The 19,395-nt window shown below is 46.5% G+C and overlaps 1 protein-coding gene across 4 annotated transcripts in view; it reads right to left on the minus strand.

Annotated features, from left to right (window-relative positions):
• SORBS3 (sorbin and SH3 domain containing 3) overlaps positions 1 to 19,395 on the minus strand; it is a 65,798-nt gene that overhangs the window by 37,227 nt on the left and 9,176 nt on the right. The window contains exons 2-4 of one of the 4 annotated variants that reach the window (XM_053367017.1): positions 7,218 to 7,326; positions 5,049 to 5,297; positions 1,433 to 1,541 (exon numbers count right to left, since the gene is read on the minus strand). In XM_053367017.1, the coding sequence (XP_053222992.1) occupies positions 1,433 to 1,541; positions 5,049 to 5,297; positions 7,218 to 7,235 (376 nt within the window). In that variant the 5' untranslated portion in view covers positions 7,236 to 7,326. Of the gene's footprint in view, positions 1 to 1,432; positions 1,542 to 5,048; positions 5,298 to 6,065; positions 6,144 to 6,737; positions 6,841 to 7,217; positions 7,327 to 19,395 lie in introns of those variants that run through there. The other 3 variants (XM_053367015.1, XM_053367016.1, XM_053367014.1) reach the window with 3 other exon arrangements.

Here is a 19,395-nt window from a genome sequence, read left to right on the forward strand (position 1 = left end):
GGGACTGAGCAACGGGAGCTCACCCTGTCACAGGGATTCGAACCGCCAACCTTCTGAACGGCAAGTCCTAGGCTTTGTGGTTTAACCCACAGCACCACACGTGTCCCTTTTGATGGACCATGGTAAGATGCAATAAATCAGTCCTTAAGTTCTTATGAATCCAGTAGTCAAATTAGTCCAGTACTGGGAATAATGGATCCTGGCTGGAAGATACGATTATCCTGGACATAACACCAGCCTTGTTGTCGCTTGCCTAGTTGCCCCAAGCACCTAGAATTTGACCCAGGCAAGTCTGCAGATGGCCAGAAGAGGTAGGGAGCACTCAGGCCCTCCTCCTGCCCCCCCCCGTGTTCCTATGCTGGATGCACAGGAGTTAATAGCTCCGCATAGAAAGTGCATTGGTGGATGAGAAAAGAAACCCTCGTTTCTAGTATATCAAATGTTTTATTTGCCAGCCTCTCTCATGAATAAAAAGCAGATGAGTAAACATTTTTGCAGGCTAGTAACAAGGCTGGATGACTCCATGTGTTTCTCAGTAAAATCAGCCCTAATTCTGTTTCTGCTCCCACCAGATGGGAATTTTGCCGCAGCCAACTGGTCTAAAAGGGGAGTCTAGACATGCTGTTGAACATACAAGCTGGCGCTTCCTCCCCCGCGACATGATTCTGCAGCCAAAGGTTACCTGACCAAAGTCCCATGAGATGTCAGCTCCTCCACTGATGGGAGCACAGCAGGGGCGTTGCTAGACACTTAGGAAGGATTCAGGACATGTGGCCATAGTCACAAAATTTCATAAGCTTTGCATATGTATAGACACATATTTATACATGGAGACATATGGATACACATTTAGAATTTAAATGTCACAGAAGGCATGTCAAATCCATCCAAAAGATCAGGTCAAATTAATTATTCATAGCACCCCAGCCCAGATCACTCCAAATAAATTCCTCTTCAATTCAATTACTTCCAATTTATTTATCAAAAAATCCTGCTCTAAATCAATACAATTCCGCTTCAATTAGATCCATTCATTGGGCTGTAGCTAATGCTAGTCCTACTCAAAGTAGACCCATTGAAATTAACAGACAAGGCCATTAATTTCAGTGGACTTACTCTGAGTTGAATATGATCCATTATCTCTAGATAAAGCCATCTTACATTAATTTACTCTTCCGGATTGATATCCTACACCTGCAAGTCGATCTTCCCCCTGCCCAGTCCTTAGAAAAAGATGTATGGCCCATGGATCCCCACCACCACCACAGGAGCGCTGCGAAAGCAGAGAGTGAGAAGCTGGGCTGAGTTTCAATCAAACACAAAGGCCCAAGCAAATGGGCAACACAGGAAGCGAAGAAGGCAAAAGGCCACCAGGTGTCCATTCTCTTGCCAAGAAGAAACCATTAGTTCCTCCATATTTGGCTAGAGTTACCTGAGGTTGTTTTCCACGGCTGAGAGATCCCATTGTGCACAGTGCAGGGGGCTGTGTCGTGGAACTCAAAATTCAAGGTGTTTGAACCACAATTACGAATCACAGGAATCTGCAAGCAACAGCACAAGCCCATTAGTTTCACCTCAATTTTAAAAGCACCAGAAAAGGGTTCCAATCCAAATGAGACTTCTCACATTCTTCATAAATATCACCCTTGGAAGGTTCAGGAGTTCCATGTATTGATAAGATAAATTTGTTCTTGTAATCTTCGGAGAGTGGGACATCTATCCCGCTATCTTTTGAGACTTTTTGTTCCAAAAATGCAAATGAAAGAGATAAGCTTTTCTCCCTCATTGCATAACTGCCCTCTCCCCTCCTCAGGTTTCAGCAACTGGCATTCAGAAATAAACTGCCTCCAAAGGATTGTTGTATCTGAATGTCTAGAATAAAATTGTTAGAAAATAAATCTAAAAGTAATGATTAACCCAACTGCAAATTGGCTTTAGCTGCAAAAGAAAGGGCAGAATTAATATTGATGTTTGCCCTTGAATTTCTTATATCTCCGTCTATATGTATGTTGTCTGATTTTTTGTTGTAACTGAAGTTGTTACTGTCTGGAATAATAAACTATTTTGACTTATACCCAGTTTCACTGAGAAATTGGGCACCTGATAAACTAGAGGCACGGTGAATTCTTTTGATTGTTCTTACTGTGTTTTGCATTAAAATGTGTAAGCCACTTTGAGGATGGGGACTTTTTCGAGGAAGAAAGGCAGACCAGGGCTTGAAAGAAGTGAAACAAAGCCACAGTAACCACCTGAGAAAGGACTGTTCTCTGGTTGTGAATCTGGGGGGACAGAACAGTTTTCTGGGACTGTTAACTTAGGGTGAATGTGGAGATGGAAAATCTGCCAATGGGAGTTGTAGTCCAAAACATCTGGAGGACCTCCAGTTGGTGAAAGCTGATTTAGGCTGCCGAGTTTATAAAGTCTACCTTGGTGAACAAAATGATTACCCGGACAGCCTCATGCAAGCAAAACCAGCAATGCTTAACTCCTGCTCCCAGTGGACCAAGGATCAATGTACTAATGAAACCTACACCAGCCCATAATGAAAACCAATTCATTAATACAATCAGCCATAATTAGTCAACCTCTTCCTTTTCAGGAGCCTAGTCTAGGGCACATAGACTTAAAACAACTTCGCAGCCTGCAGCTCCAATATGGAAAAGAAATGATGAGCGGTCAGCTGTCCAGGAGCCACAGGGAGGCATGAGAACACAACCCATTTATTAAAGCCTTGTAAAACTAAAGTACTCTTTCCTATTTCTTATTTTATAAAGAGTCTTTTAAAACAATTCAATTTAAAAACAAATATACAACCACTTTACCTGAACCAGGTTTTCCAGAGGCACTGCTTAAATTAATTAAACAGTCTTACATACTATCTGTTGTTTTTGTCTATGGAAAACAGGAGTGCCTGGTGTGCTCTGGTCCATGGGGTCACGAAGAGTCGGACACGACTAAACAACTAAACAACAACACATACTATCTACAGTGGTACCTCAGATTAAGAACTTAATTCGTTCTGGAGGTCCGTTCTTAACCTGAAACTGTTCTTAACCTGAAGCACCACTTTAGCTAATGGGGCCTCCTGCTGCCGCCGTGCCACTGCTGCACAATTTCTGTTCTCATCCTGAAGCAAAGTTCTTAACCCGAGGTACTATTTCTGGGTTAGCAGAGTCTGAAACCTGAAGCATCTGTAACCTGAAGCATCTGTAACTCAAGGTACCACTGTACTAATGGCAGCTTTCCTGGGGGGAGCAGAGAGGAAAGTGCAAATCCTTATTGGACTCCCTCCAGTCTGTCCGTCCCCCCACTTTTTTTAAAGAAGCATGAAGTGCAGTCACCCTTCCTCATTATCGTCTAGTTTGTCCCTGATGAAGTAACCTGTGAGGCAGCACAAAAAAAGAAGTGCAAGCCCCTGGGGAGGAGAAACACGCAGAACATTTGCCTGGAACTTGAGGCCCTTCAGAAATTGCTCCCCTGAGTTCCAGCCAGCATGGCCCTGGGTCCTGAACCAGGAAAGTCATAGTTCAGTGGCATTTAAAGGGTCTCAGGTTCCCCACAGTTAGCACATCCAGAGAATTAAACCTGCAGGATTAATTGCTTAATTATTTCCAAGAATTTCCTCCTTATATCCTTTGAGAAACACCTGCTTCTATTTATCTTTTCTTTATGATGTGAATACAGGCAGATGTGCCCTTTGGCCTTTCTGTCTAGGCTTATAAGTTTCCTGCTACACATGTTGCTTTATCAAATAGAGTGTGAAGGCCAAGCTACCTGCTGTACAAAATTACATGCAACTTTCCCCCCGTCTTTTCTTTTGACTTGGCAAACAGTCACTGGAAGCTGCAGGTCAGGTGCTAAGAGAAAATGGGCAGCTGGGATGGTTTAGGACCTAACCAGATAGGATGTTGACTGCGTGAATGAAATTAACTTGCATAATTTTAGTTATCTGAGTAACCCTTTCTGAATGGGGAGCCTGAGCAGTATGGGATCTTCCACCAGCATGCAAATAGTTGTGCCTCTGTTTGTGGGAGGGGTGTGTTGTTTTCATTGGAACTATGGTAGGTCTAAGCCTCTAAGGTTTAGACCCGTGTTTCCCAAACTTGGGTCTCCAGCTGCTTTGGACTACAGTTCCCATCATCCCTGGCCACTGGTTTTGCTAAGCTAGGGATGATGGAAGTTGTAGCCCCAAAACAGCTGGAGACCCAAGTTTGTGAAACACTGGTTAGACTAAGGGTTAGATTCCACCTCCCCATCTTCCCATCCCCTGCTCCGCCCAAACTGGGGTTCCTTATTACAAAACAAAAAAATGTGCATGTTAATTTTATTCACACAATGAAGTTCAAGTCTTGTTTGACCCTTAATACCTTCTGTATTTTTTTGTCTCTGCAGGGGGGAAAAGAAGCTGGAGGGCATATTAGAAGGAAGATTTCCAGCACAGAAAGTATTTCTCACCCCCATCTCCAGCTGTCACCACTCTATTCTGATCACAGCTTCCCATGGCTGCCTGTAATTCTAACAAAAAAGTTAGAGGTAAATTAAACAGAGCTCTACCTCACAGGTGCCGTTTTCACCTAAGGCTGCTGATGCAGCTCCCAGTGGGTGGCAGGGCTCCCCTGCAAGTCATGGGGGTGGTGAGCAGTCAGGTGAGGGCCCTCAGCCACTGGCAATTCCTCTGAATTGGTTTGGTTAAAGCAGGGGCAATCCTGGGAATTTTACAATCCTCAGAAGGGGGGAATGGCAGCTGGGAAATGGCTTCCTCTGTGACTGCCTCTAGCATCTTTGCTGCACTGATTCTGCTGTCTGCTGAAAACGCATCTCTTTACCCTGGCCATTGACAGTTAAGGTTATGTTGTTTTGTGGGACCTGGCTTTTTTGGCGAATTGATACCGTTCTGCTTTTGTTTGGAAGGATTTTACTTGTTTTTATAACCATATGATTGTTTTACTTGTTTTGTGTAACTGTACGATGATATTGTAGTAACCTGTTCTGGGCTCCTGTGGTGAAGAGCAGCTAAGAAATCTTATAAATGAACAACAGTCACTCACTCTGTGCTTCGAGGGAGCCCTCACCATCTGTGGAGTAGATGTAGCCTGAGGAGATGCTGGGTTCCTGCTGCTGATGAAAGAGGAGTTTTTCTGGAGGCGCGATGGGATGAAGTCATCCAGATTGAGGCCCAGTGTTTCCTCAGCTCTGGAGTGAGATGGCGGAGAGGTAAAACGAGGCCTTCCTTGTGGGGAAGGAGATGATGAATAGTTTCCTGGGACATGAAGACGATGCTCCGTGTATGTCGCACTCTGCACGGATTGGGAAAAGAGAACGTTCTTTAGGCATTACAACTTGGTGTATACAATCACAGTAATACTGAGGCAACATGTCACTGCCAGGTAAACCCTTTCAGCTCAGAATAAGAGTGGCTGGCAGATAACCTCAGGGCAGGAGCCAGTGGGCTGGGGAGGTCTCTACCTGGGTCAGGAGAGCCTAAGGGAAAAGATCCTGTGGAAGGTCCTAGTTGGTGGGTGGGATTTCCCTCACCTCATCCCATCTCCCTACCAGTCCCCATAGAACAAGGTCTGGGCTCTGCCTCTGTGGCTATCAGAACTGGTTGCACATTTTGCCACGTAACTTTCTTTCTAGGAGGGATAGACACTTTGTCAAAAGAAAGAGCTCAGAGTCTGAGACACCTTTCCAGGAGCACAAGTGAAAGCCTTTGCATGCGCCACTTCACTCATGGGCACCAGATTAGAAGCCCTTGGAAGAGGGAGTCAAATTTTGAAATTAGTTGTTGGAAAAAGGGGAAACACACAGGCACATGTTTGCATAAACTGATTTATGCACAGATAATTTTTTGAAATAATTGTGGGGAAGACTGGACCAGGCAACCCTTATGCCTGCTCAGCCAGGAGCCGACTGTTGCTGGGCAACCCCATTCCCGCCCTGTTCTTAAGAGTATTGTTGAAGCAGACACTCCTTGTATCCCTTGGAACCAAGAAGCGTCTTCCAACAGCCCTTCAAAGAGAAGACTGTCCTCTGCAAAGTAGGGCACATTTTGCAGAGCTGCTTACCTGAGGCTGCCTCTGGTTACTGGGATATGGGGCGGTATGCACTTGTTCTGCTAGTCTAAGCATTTACACTTGCGCAACAGAACGTTCCCTCACCCCCTCCTCTCTGTGTCCTCTGCTGCTCCAGCACAGATCTAGGGGGCATGCAGATGGGGGGTGGGGGTGGAGAGTTCCACTGCACAAGCCTAAATCCTTGCACTAATAGAACAAGCTACTTAGCAATACAGTCAAACCTCGGTTGTCGAACATAATCCATTCCAGAAGCCCATTCGACTTCCAAAATGTTCAACAACCAAGGCACAGCTTCTGATTGGTTGTAGGAGCTTCCTGTGCTCAAGTGGAAGCCACATCGGACGTTTGGGTCTCGAAAAACATTTGAAAACCAGAACATTTACTTCCAGGTTTTCGGCATTTGGGAGCCAAAACGGAGGCGTTCAGGAGCCAAGGTTTGACTGCACATGGGATACAACCAACAGGAGCAGAGGAAACTGCCTGTATTCCATCTGTCTAGCCCAGTACCGTGCACCCTAACTGACAGCATAAAATCATGGAATTGTATAGTTGGAAGGGACCCCAAGGGCCATCTAGTCCAACCCCCCTGCAATGCAGGAACCTCAGCTAAAGCATTCAAGACAGGTGGCCCCTCAAGAGAAGGCCTTTCCCATCAGCTGCTACCTGGTTCTTGTAGCTGGAGATGCCAGGAGCTGAACTCATGCTGCATGCAAAGCCGCTGCTCTAGCACTGAGCTACGGTCTGCTCCACTCTGTGTTTCTCTCTCCTGAAAACAAGGGATGGGAAACAGCACTGCCAATTTAGCTATTCCTCTGCTTTGTGCATGTGATCTACTCATCCTCCCAGGGCTCTGAGCCTCACATTATGACATCCATGGGAATGAGAGAAGCCAATGCCTTCTTTTGGCCCCTAGACAAATGCCTGACCAGAAATCCCAGTGCCTCAGCCAGCAATGGATTAGATCCCTGCCTTTATTTACAAGAGACATCAACGACTCCCCCGGGATCTCCAATCCACACGCCAGACCAATCTGTTCAAAAACATTTCCTGTTATTTAAAGACAGGCACAGCGATGGTAAAAATAATACTAATGTGACTGATAACAATATCGCTATGAGTTAAAGCATAATAACCAAGGCTCACGTTCAGGGACTGAAGCATCCCAGATCTGGAGTTCTGAAACGTCAGCAGTGCCTGTCACATGCAGATGCTTCCCTCGAAGAGGCAGCCGTCAGCTCAGGGTTGCTGTTTCCTAGGCAGGGAGAGGAAAAGAAAGGCATGATGGAGTTGCCCTGGAGCCCAGCCTCTTTACAGCTTCACTTAGTTAGTTCCTTAGCCAGGAATGTGTTCCCTGCTCCACCAGAACCCTGTCCTCACATGCCTTCATTTGTTCACTTTACTAGGGTTGTCAACCACTGATAGGATGTTTAATTAATTTATCTCCCGCCTCTTAACTAGTAAATTGATCAAGTGTCAAGAAATGTGCATACCACCAAAACCTCTATACAGTGGTACTGCATTTAAGATCAGGAAGAAAACACAGAATTGTTGAAATACTGTTAAAAACAAAATGCAGTCATAAAACCATAAAAGCAATCAGCAAGCAATAAAAGCAACAACTGGTAATAATATTCAAAGTCTAAAACTCAAGAGGAGCAGCAGCATTAAAATTATACACTAAACATGTGGGCCAAACATACACTAAACAAACCCTAAATAATACACTAAACACCTGGCACTGAAAACTTATCAGTGGGTGCAAGGCAAGTCACCTTTGGAGGGGGATTCCAGAATCGGAGAGGGGGGGTCATTTGCATGCAAGCAGGAGGGACCTTGGGGGCTCTTCGTGCAGCTCAGCTGGGGGAAGGCAGCAGTTTAAAGAAGCCAAGCGAGGAACAAGCTGGATCAGCCTGGCAATGCAGCTTCTCCTCCCTCTGTGGTATGGGGGGCAGAGCGCAGTGGGGTTTCACCTGGAGGTATCTCGCAGGTGAAACAGCTGCTGCTCCTGCGTCCCTCTGCTACCAGTGGCCGATATTGAAAGCTGTGCTGGTAGCTGAGGAACGCAGGCTCCAGGAAGAGTCTCCTCATGAGCCAGAGGTGCACTGGGGCTTTGCTGAAGCTAGTCAGGTCTCTCCCCTCACTTCTGGGCCCACCTGAGAGGTGCCGGAACTCTGTTCTGGTGCGTTACGGCTGAAAAAAGTCCTAATAATAATAATAGGAAAATGTGAAAATAAATTGAAAAATGATTAAAATAATAATATTTAAACACAACAAAATTCCTAAAATATATTTCTTCTTTGCAAATTGTTCTTGGATGTACAAGACCAGGCTGCTAAACCCTGCTGCAAAAAATCTGCCCCACCTTCTGAAATGACACCATGTTGATACTGCTCACATCCACACCATACATTTAATTGCCATGGCTTCCCCCAAAGCATCCTGGGTGGGGTTAAGGGGGCTCAGAACTGTAACTCTGTGCGTGGCCAGCTGCATTTCCTAGGGTTCTTTGGGGAACCAGTCTGAAACAGATGCAGCTCTGACCCAGTAGGATGCTAGTCAAAGAGAAGTGGATGCCAACTTTCTCCATCTATATAGGAAGCTGCCTTACTATCTAGACCAGAATTGCCTAAGACTGGCTGTGACACTCTGGGATTTTCAGACAGAACGGTCTTCCCCGTTCCCCTGACCTTTTAAGTGGAGATGCCAGGGATCAAAGCAGCAACACAAAGTAGACAGTACTGCCTCCCCAAAGGCCAGATCCATCAGGATCCCTCTCTTTCAACCATTCCCACCTGCCTCTGTGGCACCAAGAAGAAGCTGGCTCATTCCACCCAGTCTGCTGAAAGAGCAGCTCAGTCAGGAACCTCCTGCCCCTGCACGGTTCCCATTCCAGCTGATTATCATAATAATTACTATTCATGTTAATTTGTTGTTATTGGATCTGTTTATATGATTTTGCCATTTTTGCACATTGTTGTTATTCCTGCATTGCAGGGGGTGGGCCAGATGACCCCTGGGGTCCCTTCCAGCTCTATGATTATTTTTATTAATTTTGTTCTCTGCTCTGGGATTGAAAATATTCAACAAAGAGCAAACTAGAAATGCTGTTTTGTTTTTTGTTTTTTTAAAACATCCCCTTCTGCGACAAGATGCTTGAAAGGGCGGTGGTCACACAATTTCAATAATGCTTGGAGAAAGCTGATTTTCTTGACTCATTTCAATCCCGTTCCAGGCCCAGTTTTAGCACCAAAACAGCTTCAATCAGGAGAGGGAAGTCTGACATGGTTGGTTCTCCTTGACCTCCCCTCGGCTTTTGATACTATCATCCAGGATATCTTCCTGGTCAACAGTATTTTTTAATTCAAGCCCTGACTGCAGAGAAAGAACTGGTTTGAACTCAAAGGTCCTTCAAGACTGAGCTGCAGAGGGAGAATCAGGAGCACACTTAGAGGGTGCTTTTTATAAAGCCAAGATGCTGCCTCCCTCTATCCCACGGTCAGAAACTGACCAGACTGGCCACTGAATCTTTCTTTGACACTCTGGACAGGACAGCTCCCGGCACCTGAGGGCAGCAGGCCGGCTGAGGAGGTGCAAATCAGGCCTCTGTCCAAAGGCAGTCTCACAGCAAGGGCAGGCTCTGTGCTGGAGAAGGAAGAGATGCGCCAGAAGGAATGGCCATTTCCATGGAAAAGGTCTGGCAAGGGAGCTCGTAACTCCTGAAGCTGTTCCAGGGAGTAACTGGAGCAGGACAGACTGAGCCACACGCTTATCTGCTGGGCGCTTGGGAAACAAAGTCTCATTTCCACAGCTGGTGTGATGCCCACAGAGCCCCCTTTCTCTGCCAGTACAGGGTCTGAGTGTGTGCATGTTGGCTCTGTCCTTTCATGGTGGCTGTGGCAATGCAAATGGCTTTGCATTAATAATTCAGCCCCAGACAACGCTCTACAGTTTGCTCAGCTGCATGGCTGCATTCCTGTGGGGGTGCATAAAAAGGGATTTGGTGGGAGGGGAGGAAGCAAAAGTTTATGGGTGGGAGAGAACAATTTCCAGGAGGCTGCTGCCCGGGCAGGAAGAGACAAGGAAGTTGACGGGGCATCCATACCCACAGCTCTGTGGCAGAATACATGCTCAGCCGCCATCATGTTCACACAGGGCTTAAAAGTCCCCTCACAGAGCCCCGGAGAGGCACTGCCAGTCATTGCAGTCAGTACTGGGCTGGATGAGCCAATGGCATGAGCCAGCTCTGTAGGATCTTCAGTGGGGTGGGGTGGGGAGCCTTCAGCCCATGGCCAATTGGGCCAGTGAGGCTGTTTCCCCAAAACCACACCTGCCCCTGACATCATCTGTGATGGCAGACAGTTGGGCACCTTGATGCATGTTCCTGACAGTTCCTTGATAAGGGGCTTGCTGTCACCACCAGTCACCTGAATGCCAATCAGCTGCCCACGGAAAGTCACTGGCACTGCTGACTCCTGCCAAAAGCTGGGCTTGAAGTCCGCACCATCAGCTTAGTGGCTGAGGAAGGGCTGTGGCTCAGAGAGAGGCTGGTTGCAGAGCACATGCTATGCCTGCAGAAGGTCTCTGATTCCATCTGCGAAATCTCCATATAGGGCTGGGGATACGCCTGCGGGAGACTCTAAGAGTTACTACCAGTTGGGGCAGGAGAGCCTTCTCCGACCCAGGGCCCTCCAGATGTACTGAACTACTGTTATAATTAAAATTATAAAGGAAAGGAAAGCTTTGGTTTGTTTAGCTCAGAAAACATATTGCAGAGGTGACTTGACATCATTTTATATTAAAATTTTATAATATAGTAAAATAAATTACAAAGGGGGTATGATATCATTTGATACATATACCAATGACCTGTATAATTTTTTTTAAAAAGAAGAGGGCCACCAGCAGAACATATCCTGCAACTTGTACTATTTTGCTTATTGTTTGTTTACTGTGCTTCTATCCTCCCAGCAGCTCAAGCCTTCCTCCCCCTCCAATATTATCTTCACAACAACCATGTAGCCCAGTATCAGTGAGAAAATTTTGTAGTTGAGTGAGGATTTGAACCCGGGTCTTCCTAGCCCTAGTCCAATACCAAGCACAAAACTATACTGTGAGGAGTGGCAAGGAGCAACTCCGCAAACTGACTCCTCCCCTTCTGACAACTAATAACAAACCAGCAATCACTAAGCACTGCACACAATGACTAGAAACTTTATCTTCCCTTTAAATAAAAGCAAGATTTTCAAGATTCAGCGCTTTTTCTGAGCTCAGGCAGAACTGAGGCATAAACACAGCCCTGATATGGTCAGCCAGGGAGGGCTCTGGCCATCCTGTGCTTTAAAAAATAGTGTTCTAAGCCTGGAGAGGGCCAAGGATTCCTTAAATTCCTGGGTGCCAGATCCTCCCCCCAAAATTCCTGGTTTTATTAAACATTAGAATTAAGCAAGGCTTGATTAAGCTGCACCAAACATGGAAATGCTTGGGCTCAGCTTAAGCTTATGAGAGGGGCTAGAAGAGCTAGCTGGATGGGTGTCACTGGAAGAATGAAGGCAAATGATGGCCCATCATTAACCCATAAATGAAAGCCACCAATGAGGCAAAAGACTCTGTGGACTCAGAGGGGGAGACCTGCCCCGAGCTCTGGGGTTTGGGATGATTCTGTGACCCCCGGGTTTGAGGGTCTATTGCTCTGTTTGTGGGAAGATGCAGAGGGAAAATAATAACATCAGGATCCACAAAAGGGGGGGGGATTCAAAGGGGTTTGCATTCTGTTTGTTTATTTGATTGTTTGTAAAACTTAAAATGCAAAAATAAAATTACACACACACACACACCCTTTTGCACACCAGTTCTTTAAACAAGGTTGGATGGTGCTACATGCTCTGGCATGGGACTCAGCCTGCAAGATGTTTGCTTCCAAAGGTCTCAAAGGAGGGTGGAAAAGGTCCTTAGTAATCAAAGCACAGCTGGAAGCAACTCTAAAACTAAGTTCCATTATGCTACCTCTTTCATTAAACACCCACAAAGCATTTTTGCGCACTGAATAACCCCCCTCCAATCCTGAAAGGGCAGTGTTGTCCCCATGGGCCACGACATCAGCCAATAGGAGCACTGCTGCTCCCCACTCCCTTCTCGCCATTCACCCGTGGCTTGCAACTCATTAACCAGCAGGTTGAATGATTGGCCAAGGAACCCAGCCAGTCAGCATAATCAGCTTTGAAGCCAAATGTCTCCCAAGTTTCCAAACTGCCTGCTTACATGCCCCCAAAGAGAACGACATTCACAATTAGAGGGGAGCAGGCAGACACTCTGGCTTCAGGATCCCTGAACACTGTAGGTCAACAAAGAAGAAAAGGATGAGTCACTCTGTGAGAGCACATCCTTCTCAAAGGAAGCTGGTAGGAGAGCCCCTCCACAGAAATAAATCTTGTAACTATAAGATCTCCTCGTCAGTAACATCCTCATCTTCTAGCCTTCCCACACTATCAGATTTTTGCAGAATAAGAGTTATGCTCCATCCATTGTCATTTAATGAAGTGCCACCAGTATATGTGGAACTTTATAAAGTGGCATAACTGCCATGCTATTTTTCTAGACAAAGAGGAGCAGGAACTCACCCTGAAGGCCTCCCTTGTTCCCTTAGAATGGCAATGGCGCCCACCTGAACTGAGGGGCCAGAACTGAGCATAAGCTGCATGAAATCCCAGTGCTTTTCTCAGACCCAGATAGATTTTCCAAATCTCTCCTACCCATTAGCTCCAACTGAGGATTTCAACCAGTGATATCTAACTACCAACAAACCTTCAGCTTAACAAGACTGGTCTCCTAACATGCAGACAGCATTTTGTCCCTGAAAAAATGAAGTGTTTTGTTCTTCCATTTTTGTAAATGCAATGTGCAAAGTGAAGAGGCTTGGGGGAGAGTACAGTGGTGCCTCGCAAGACGAAATTAATTCGTTCCGCAAGTTTTTTCTTCTTGCGAGTTTTTCGTCTTGCGAAGCACCGTTTCCCATAGGAATGCATTGAAAATCAATCAATGCGTTCCTATGGAAACCGCCTTCAGACCAGGTCCGGGGACAGTCTGTCCCCCGACCTCTTCTGAAGGCTGGGGGGGGGGACAAGGGCTTTTCTTCCCACCGCCAGCCTTCAGAAGGCTGTTCTGAAGGCTGGCGGTTGGAAGAAAAGCCCTTCTCCCCACCTCCCACCCCGCAAGCTCCGGGGACAGGAGGGCTTTCCTCCCGACTGCCAGCATTTTAAAAGCCCCCAGGACAGCGGAGACTTCTCCGTTGTCCCGGGGGCTTTTAAAATGCTGGCGGGCGGCAACTAAGCCTTCGCTCCCGCCCGCCAGCATTTTCAGATCGCCCGGGACAGCGGAGAAGTCTCCGTTGTCCCGGGGGCTTTTAAAATGCTGGCGGGCGGCAGCGAAGCCTTCGCTCCCGCCCGCCAGCATTTTCAGTTCGCCCCGGGACAACGGAGACTTCTCCGCTGTCCGGGGCGATCTGAAAATGCTGGCGGGCGGCAGCGATCATTTTAAGATCGCCCCGGGACAGCGGAGAAGTCTCCGCTGTCCCGGGAAGGCAGGCGGGGGGGAGCAAAGACTTTTGCCCCCCGCCGGCCTTCAGAAGAGGTCCAGGACCTCTTGTGAAGGCCGGCGGTGGGCGAAAGTCTTTGCTCCCGATGGCCAGCATTTAAAAGAGGTCCCCGGGGATTTCCCTATGGGCTTTCTTCTTGCGAAGCAAGCCCATAGGGAAATTTGTTTTGCGAAGCGCCTCCAAAACGGAAAACCCTTTCGTCTAGCGGGTTTTCCGTCTTGCGAGGCGTTCGTCTTGCGGGGCACCACTGTATGTGGGATATGGCTGGGGTGCTCTGACAGGCAGGATGACACAGACTCACTCACCAGATCTTAATGATGAGCTTCCACTGGAAATGGATTAATTCAGAAGGTAACAGATTCAAGGAAATTTATTGACCATTTCCTCTGATGCAATTAGTGCTGAGTGACACAGCCACCACCAACAGCCATGGCTACGCCATTTTGTTTAAAATGTGTTTCTTGAAAGGTCCGTAGAATTATTATTACTATTATTTAAATCACATTGGTAACTTCATCTAGCTAGATAACGAGCAGTGAAGCTTATTTTGGCCCAGACCACCACAATTTTCTTTTCTGTTTTAATGGAGGATGCACAGACCTCACTCTTTCCTGTGCTGGGACACACATCCTGCAGTTTAAAAAAACATGGAACAGAAAAAGGACTATCTCCATATATTTTACTTGTAGTGTGATATAACCGTATAGTTGTTAAATAATGATTTTTTGGAATCTCACATAGAGACTTAACTATAATCAGGGCACACATTAGCTAATGATGCTAAAATGCCATTGATCTCAAAAGGCTAAATAGTCTGCCACAAAATCTGCAACAGTACAATCAGACAATACTTTCTGACTGGAGACAGCCACTGCTGCACATACAACAAATGAATAATTTGTTTGCATCACTGTGCAACCTCCCTGCCACACACTTTTCTGTTCTCATGGGATCTATTCTTAAAGCACTTTCCAAACTGCATTAAATTAAGCTACCACGTCCATGCTGTTAAATCCTATGTCTGCAGACCAATGCATTGTGCGTTTATTCAGGACTAGAAAGTGGTGCATAGAAGCAAAGCATCAAATTCCCCAGGTTGTTGTACTCCTTCAGCTTCTGCTTTCTTTTTTCAGCTGCCTGAGAGTCATAGTTTGGTCACTGTGTAACAGCTACATTCCAAAGCAGTGGTTGGGGGGGGCTAACTTTGTGGCCCCCCAGATGCTGTTAGATTCCAGCTCTCGCCAGCCCTAGACAGCACGGTCAATGGTCAGTGGTAGAGGGAGGCTGAGGTCCAGTAATATCTGAAGGGCTACAGGTCAGGCTCCCCTATACCGTAATTAACAGAGTCATAGAATGTAGAACCATAGAACCATTATCAGTAACGGTTGGTAATGAAAAACAGCAGCGTGCAACCACAGGGTGTTGTAAACAAAATCTGCCCTTTTCCCTTATGGGGTATCCAAGAGCCCATATAGAGTCCTTACATAGGTTCCCTATTGGTAAGAAAAAATAACAGAGGCCAACCAGAGATTATTGAGAAGCAAAGCAGCTAGTAAGCTTGATCTTTATTGATCTGTTGCAGCAGGGTGCTCCCCTCACACGCAGGAGAGAGGAGGAACCCAGAAAAATGGCACGCAAGGCCTTATAAAGACTTTTGAAATTGCCATCCTCTAGATCAAGACCACCCCCAGAAACATCATACATACCGTATTTTTCGCTCTATAAGACGCACCAGACCACAAGACGCACCTAGTTTTTGGAGGAGGAAAACAAGAAAAACAATATTCTGAATCTCAGAAGCCAAAACAGCAAGAGGGATCACTGCGCAGTGAAAGCAGCAAATCCCTCTTGCTGTTCTGGCTTCTGGGATAGCTGCGCAGCCTGCATTCGTTCCATAAGACGCACACACATTTCCCCTTACTTTTTAGGAGGGAAAAAGTGAGTCTTATAGAGCAAAAAATACGGTACATCACAAAAGGGGTGTAACCTAAGACCACCCCCAGATACATAATACCTACATCACAGAAAAGGCGGTCTAAAACAGAAATTTGAATGTTGTTTATCTCCTGTCTGGCAGGTTACTTGATTGGATTGCCTGGGGAGCCTGGCTAGTCTTTTGTAGTGATAAATACTTAGTTCCTGGGCCAGGTCACAGGCTCACAGCCTATTCAAACACAGACATACCCTAAGACAGGATTTGTGAAGGAAAAGACAATGCGGAGGCTTTTCCATTTTCCTTTGACCTTGCAGGGAAAACGTTTGCTCAGTTTGGGACAGTTTGGGAATAAAAATGGTTCCAGGTCAGTCTTCCTGTGCTGATCTATGTATGTGCTTGGTTGGTACATTTATGAACATTTCCATATATCTAAGACCTCAAAATTCCTATCACAAGGGGAGCGTTGCATGTTCTAGGCTATGGCATCCTCTCATTTTATTTCTTTTATTTGACAAAATGTAAAGACCGCTTAATAATATTTAAGAACAAAAACAAACCCTATTCGGTTTACATCAACATGGAGTGAGGTCAGAGCCCCGGTGCCTCTGTATAAGTCGGCCTCCACGTTGCCACTACTTCGGAAGCATGAGTCAAGCACATGCGGGAGTTTTATGTTTAAAGCAAACCGCTCTGTCGCCCTGCTGCAACAAATCCACTTTAAAACACAAACAGTATTTTTATGGTTATGAAAGTAATGGGGAAACAGATTGAAAAGTGTGGGACGAATGAGTGATTAACAGAAGACATACAAACATCCTGCAAACAAATCAAGATGAATGCTCATTGTTGCATAACCTCATCACAAAAAATCAAAACTATTGCTCAATAAAGACCGGATGCAGTCTAACGTTCACATGGGCCTTGTGTAAGCAAATTAGGATTAATGCTGAGGCCATCTGGAGCCACCCTGAATTGAGTGTGCTGTTTAGAACACATTGCAAAAATCCTGCTTACTCTCCTCAGGGGGGACCCTCAGACGTTTGCTCCAAAACCAGGACCTGGCAGTGCTGCTATCCACAACATGCAAGATTTGATTTCCATGACAGACAAGTTGATGGGAGGGCCATTTCACAAAGCTAAAAACTTTGAAAATTGCTGCTATAAACAAAAAAAACTGAGTAGCTGAGAGAGAGATGTTGAGAAAGTCCCAGACAATCAGTTGCACTTGTGTCATGTTTTACAGGGAGGTAAAGGGACCCCTGACCATTAGGTCATCGCGAACGACTCTGGGGTTGCGGCGCCCATCTCACTTTATTGGCCGAGGGAGCCGGCATACAGCTTCTGGGTCATGTGGCCAGCATGACTAAGCCGCTTCTGGCAAACCAGAGCAGCACACGGAAACACCGTTTACCTTCCCGCCGTATTTTTCGCTCTACAGGACGCACTTTTTTCCCTCCAAAAATTAAGGGGGAATGTGCGTGCGTCCTATAGAGCGAATGCAGGCTGCGCGGCTAAGCCCAAAGCCAGAACAGGGAGACGGAGCACTGCGCAGCGCTCCGTCTCACTGTTCTAGCTTGGGGTTAGCTGCGCAAAGCCTCCACTCCGGGGGCTTCAAGCAGCTATCTGGTGGGAGGTTAACTTTTAGATAAGCAGAGGGAAAGCTATCCCAGAGTAAATGAATGCAGCAGGAGTAGCCAATGCAGTGCTCCCCAAATGCTGCTGGACGGCAACTCCCAAAACCTCCAGCCAAAATGGAAATTGGTCAAGGATAATAGGAGTTGTAGTCACCGGCGGACGAAGGTGGGGGCAGGGGGCGGTGTGCCCTGGGTGCCACCCGGGAGTGACATCGTGGCCACCCCCGGGGTGCTCAGTGCTCAACTTGCAGCCCCGGGACGTGCGCCGCTTGCCGTGCATCCCCCAACGCGCACCACGCCCCCTGGGACGCACACTGGCCACGCCCCAAATCACGCCGCTCCTGGTGCCAGACCAGGGAGCTTCGCCACCGGTTGTAGATCAGCAAGATCTGGAGAGCACGGAGTTGGCTACCCCAGAATACAGCATACAGAACAGATATCCTCCAAGAAGGCACAGCAGAAAGGGGGGGGGTCTCAGGCCATGTTCTTTAGTATGGTAACAGAGATGTTACAATTGTATCCCCATTTTTTCCTGTAAAATGTCAGCAACTGTTGGAGCTGATTTATACTCCCTTAGAAAGCACTGAACGTATGACTCAGTCAAAGCATATCAAACTCCACACATATAACTTCATTTCTCTCCTCTCAAAACTCCTCCATAAAATCTTCAGCAGTCATGAAATATACTCAGAGTCGCAAAGTGATTTCATGCTCTTTATTCAGCTCATAGTGGTGAGGAGGAATGAATGAAAGTCCCCTCAAAGTATCTGCTTTATATACATTATTTACACAATGGGCTGCACATGATTGGCTAATTCCGGAATTCTACTGTAAGCCAATCAGGTTGTGGATTCACTTCTATCTGGAGCATGATTGGGTAGTTCCTGCCAACCAATCATACTGCTGCATTGTTCTAGGACCAATCAGACTGCTGCATTCTGAATCCTATTGTTCTAGGACCAATCAGACTGCTGCCTTTTGGATCCTATTGTTCTAGGACCAATCAGACTGCTGCAGTTTGGATCCTATTCAACTCAGTACATAACAAGTCAAGCAATGGAACAGGCCTCTCTGAACCATCCTCAAAGGAGCAGAGGCAGCTCCCAGGTCCAGGGCTGGCAATCCTGGGCACTAGGGAACGGAGCTCTGCTTCCGGCACTCCTAGGTCACACCTGGCGACCAGCTGATGACTTTTGAAATAGAACTCATCTCATGAGCAAATAAAACCTGAAAGGTTACATTGGGGATGAAAACTATTTCTGATTGTGAAAGCTAGGAAAGCAACCAGAACACCCAGAAACCAGAGACTCTTGAGAAGGATTTCTAAAGGCCCCATAACTGGGAGAATAAATTATCAATATTATTAAATAAATGGTAATGGCATGGAATTTGCATTGTAAAAATATGCACAGCTGCAACTTAAGGAATTGGCTAAGCTTAGGATGGCGCAGAGCAATGATGTGAGAAATCTGCACCAGAAGGAAGTTCTACTGCTTCATTCTAAGCATGTGAACAGACTCCAGTCGCTCAGCAGTGAGAGAATGGTACTCTGCACATACTCAGAGGTACCTTTCTTTGTGATATCGCTTCGTATTTGCTCCTTTAACAAGGCGTTTGGGTGAAGCTAGATCAGATGGTGGGCTGGGGCACACCAAGAGTAGACGAGGTCCCCTTAACTTAGGCTGCAGTTTCCCCATTTCAGGTTTAAAGAAAGGAAGGCTGCGGATAGGAAGAGGTGATATTATATGGGTGTGGCTGGAGCTTTCTGGCATACACCAAATAGCATATTTCTCTTTACGCCACCTGGCAAGGGCTGGTTTTTGCACACAACTGATTCTGGGCTCTGCACTGACCACAATAAAACCAATGCTCATTTTCCTGCAAAGGCAGAATCAGAGAATCAGGGGTAACAGTAGCTCAAAACAAAAAGTATGTGCTTGCTCAAACATCAACTTAAGCATGTTGCATTCTGCTTAAGGTAAGGTATAAAGGGATCTTAAGTGCCCCCCGCACAACATGCAAACATTTCCACACCCCGCAGGGAAAATACTTTGCAGGAAGCAGAGATGGAAGGTGGGAAGAGCAGCATGGCTGAGCAGGAAAAGGAAAGGGAGAACCCACCTGCTTGGAATTGGATCTGGCATGCTGCTGTTACTGTTG

Source organism: Podarcis raffonei, chromosome 15 (genome assembly GCF_027172205.1).
Source record: "Podarcis raffonei isolate rPodRaf1 chromosome 15, rPodRaf1.pri, whole genome shotgun sequence".
Taxonomy (NCBI): domain Eukaryota; kingdom Metazoa; phylum Chordata; class Lepidosauria; order Squamata; family Lacertidae; genus Podarcis; species Podarcis raffonei.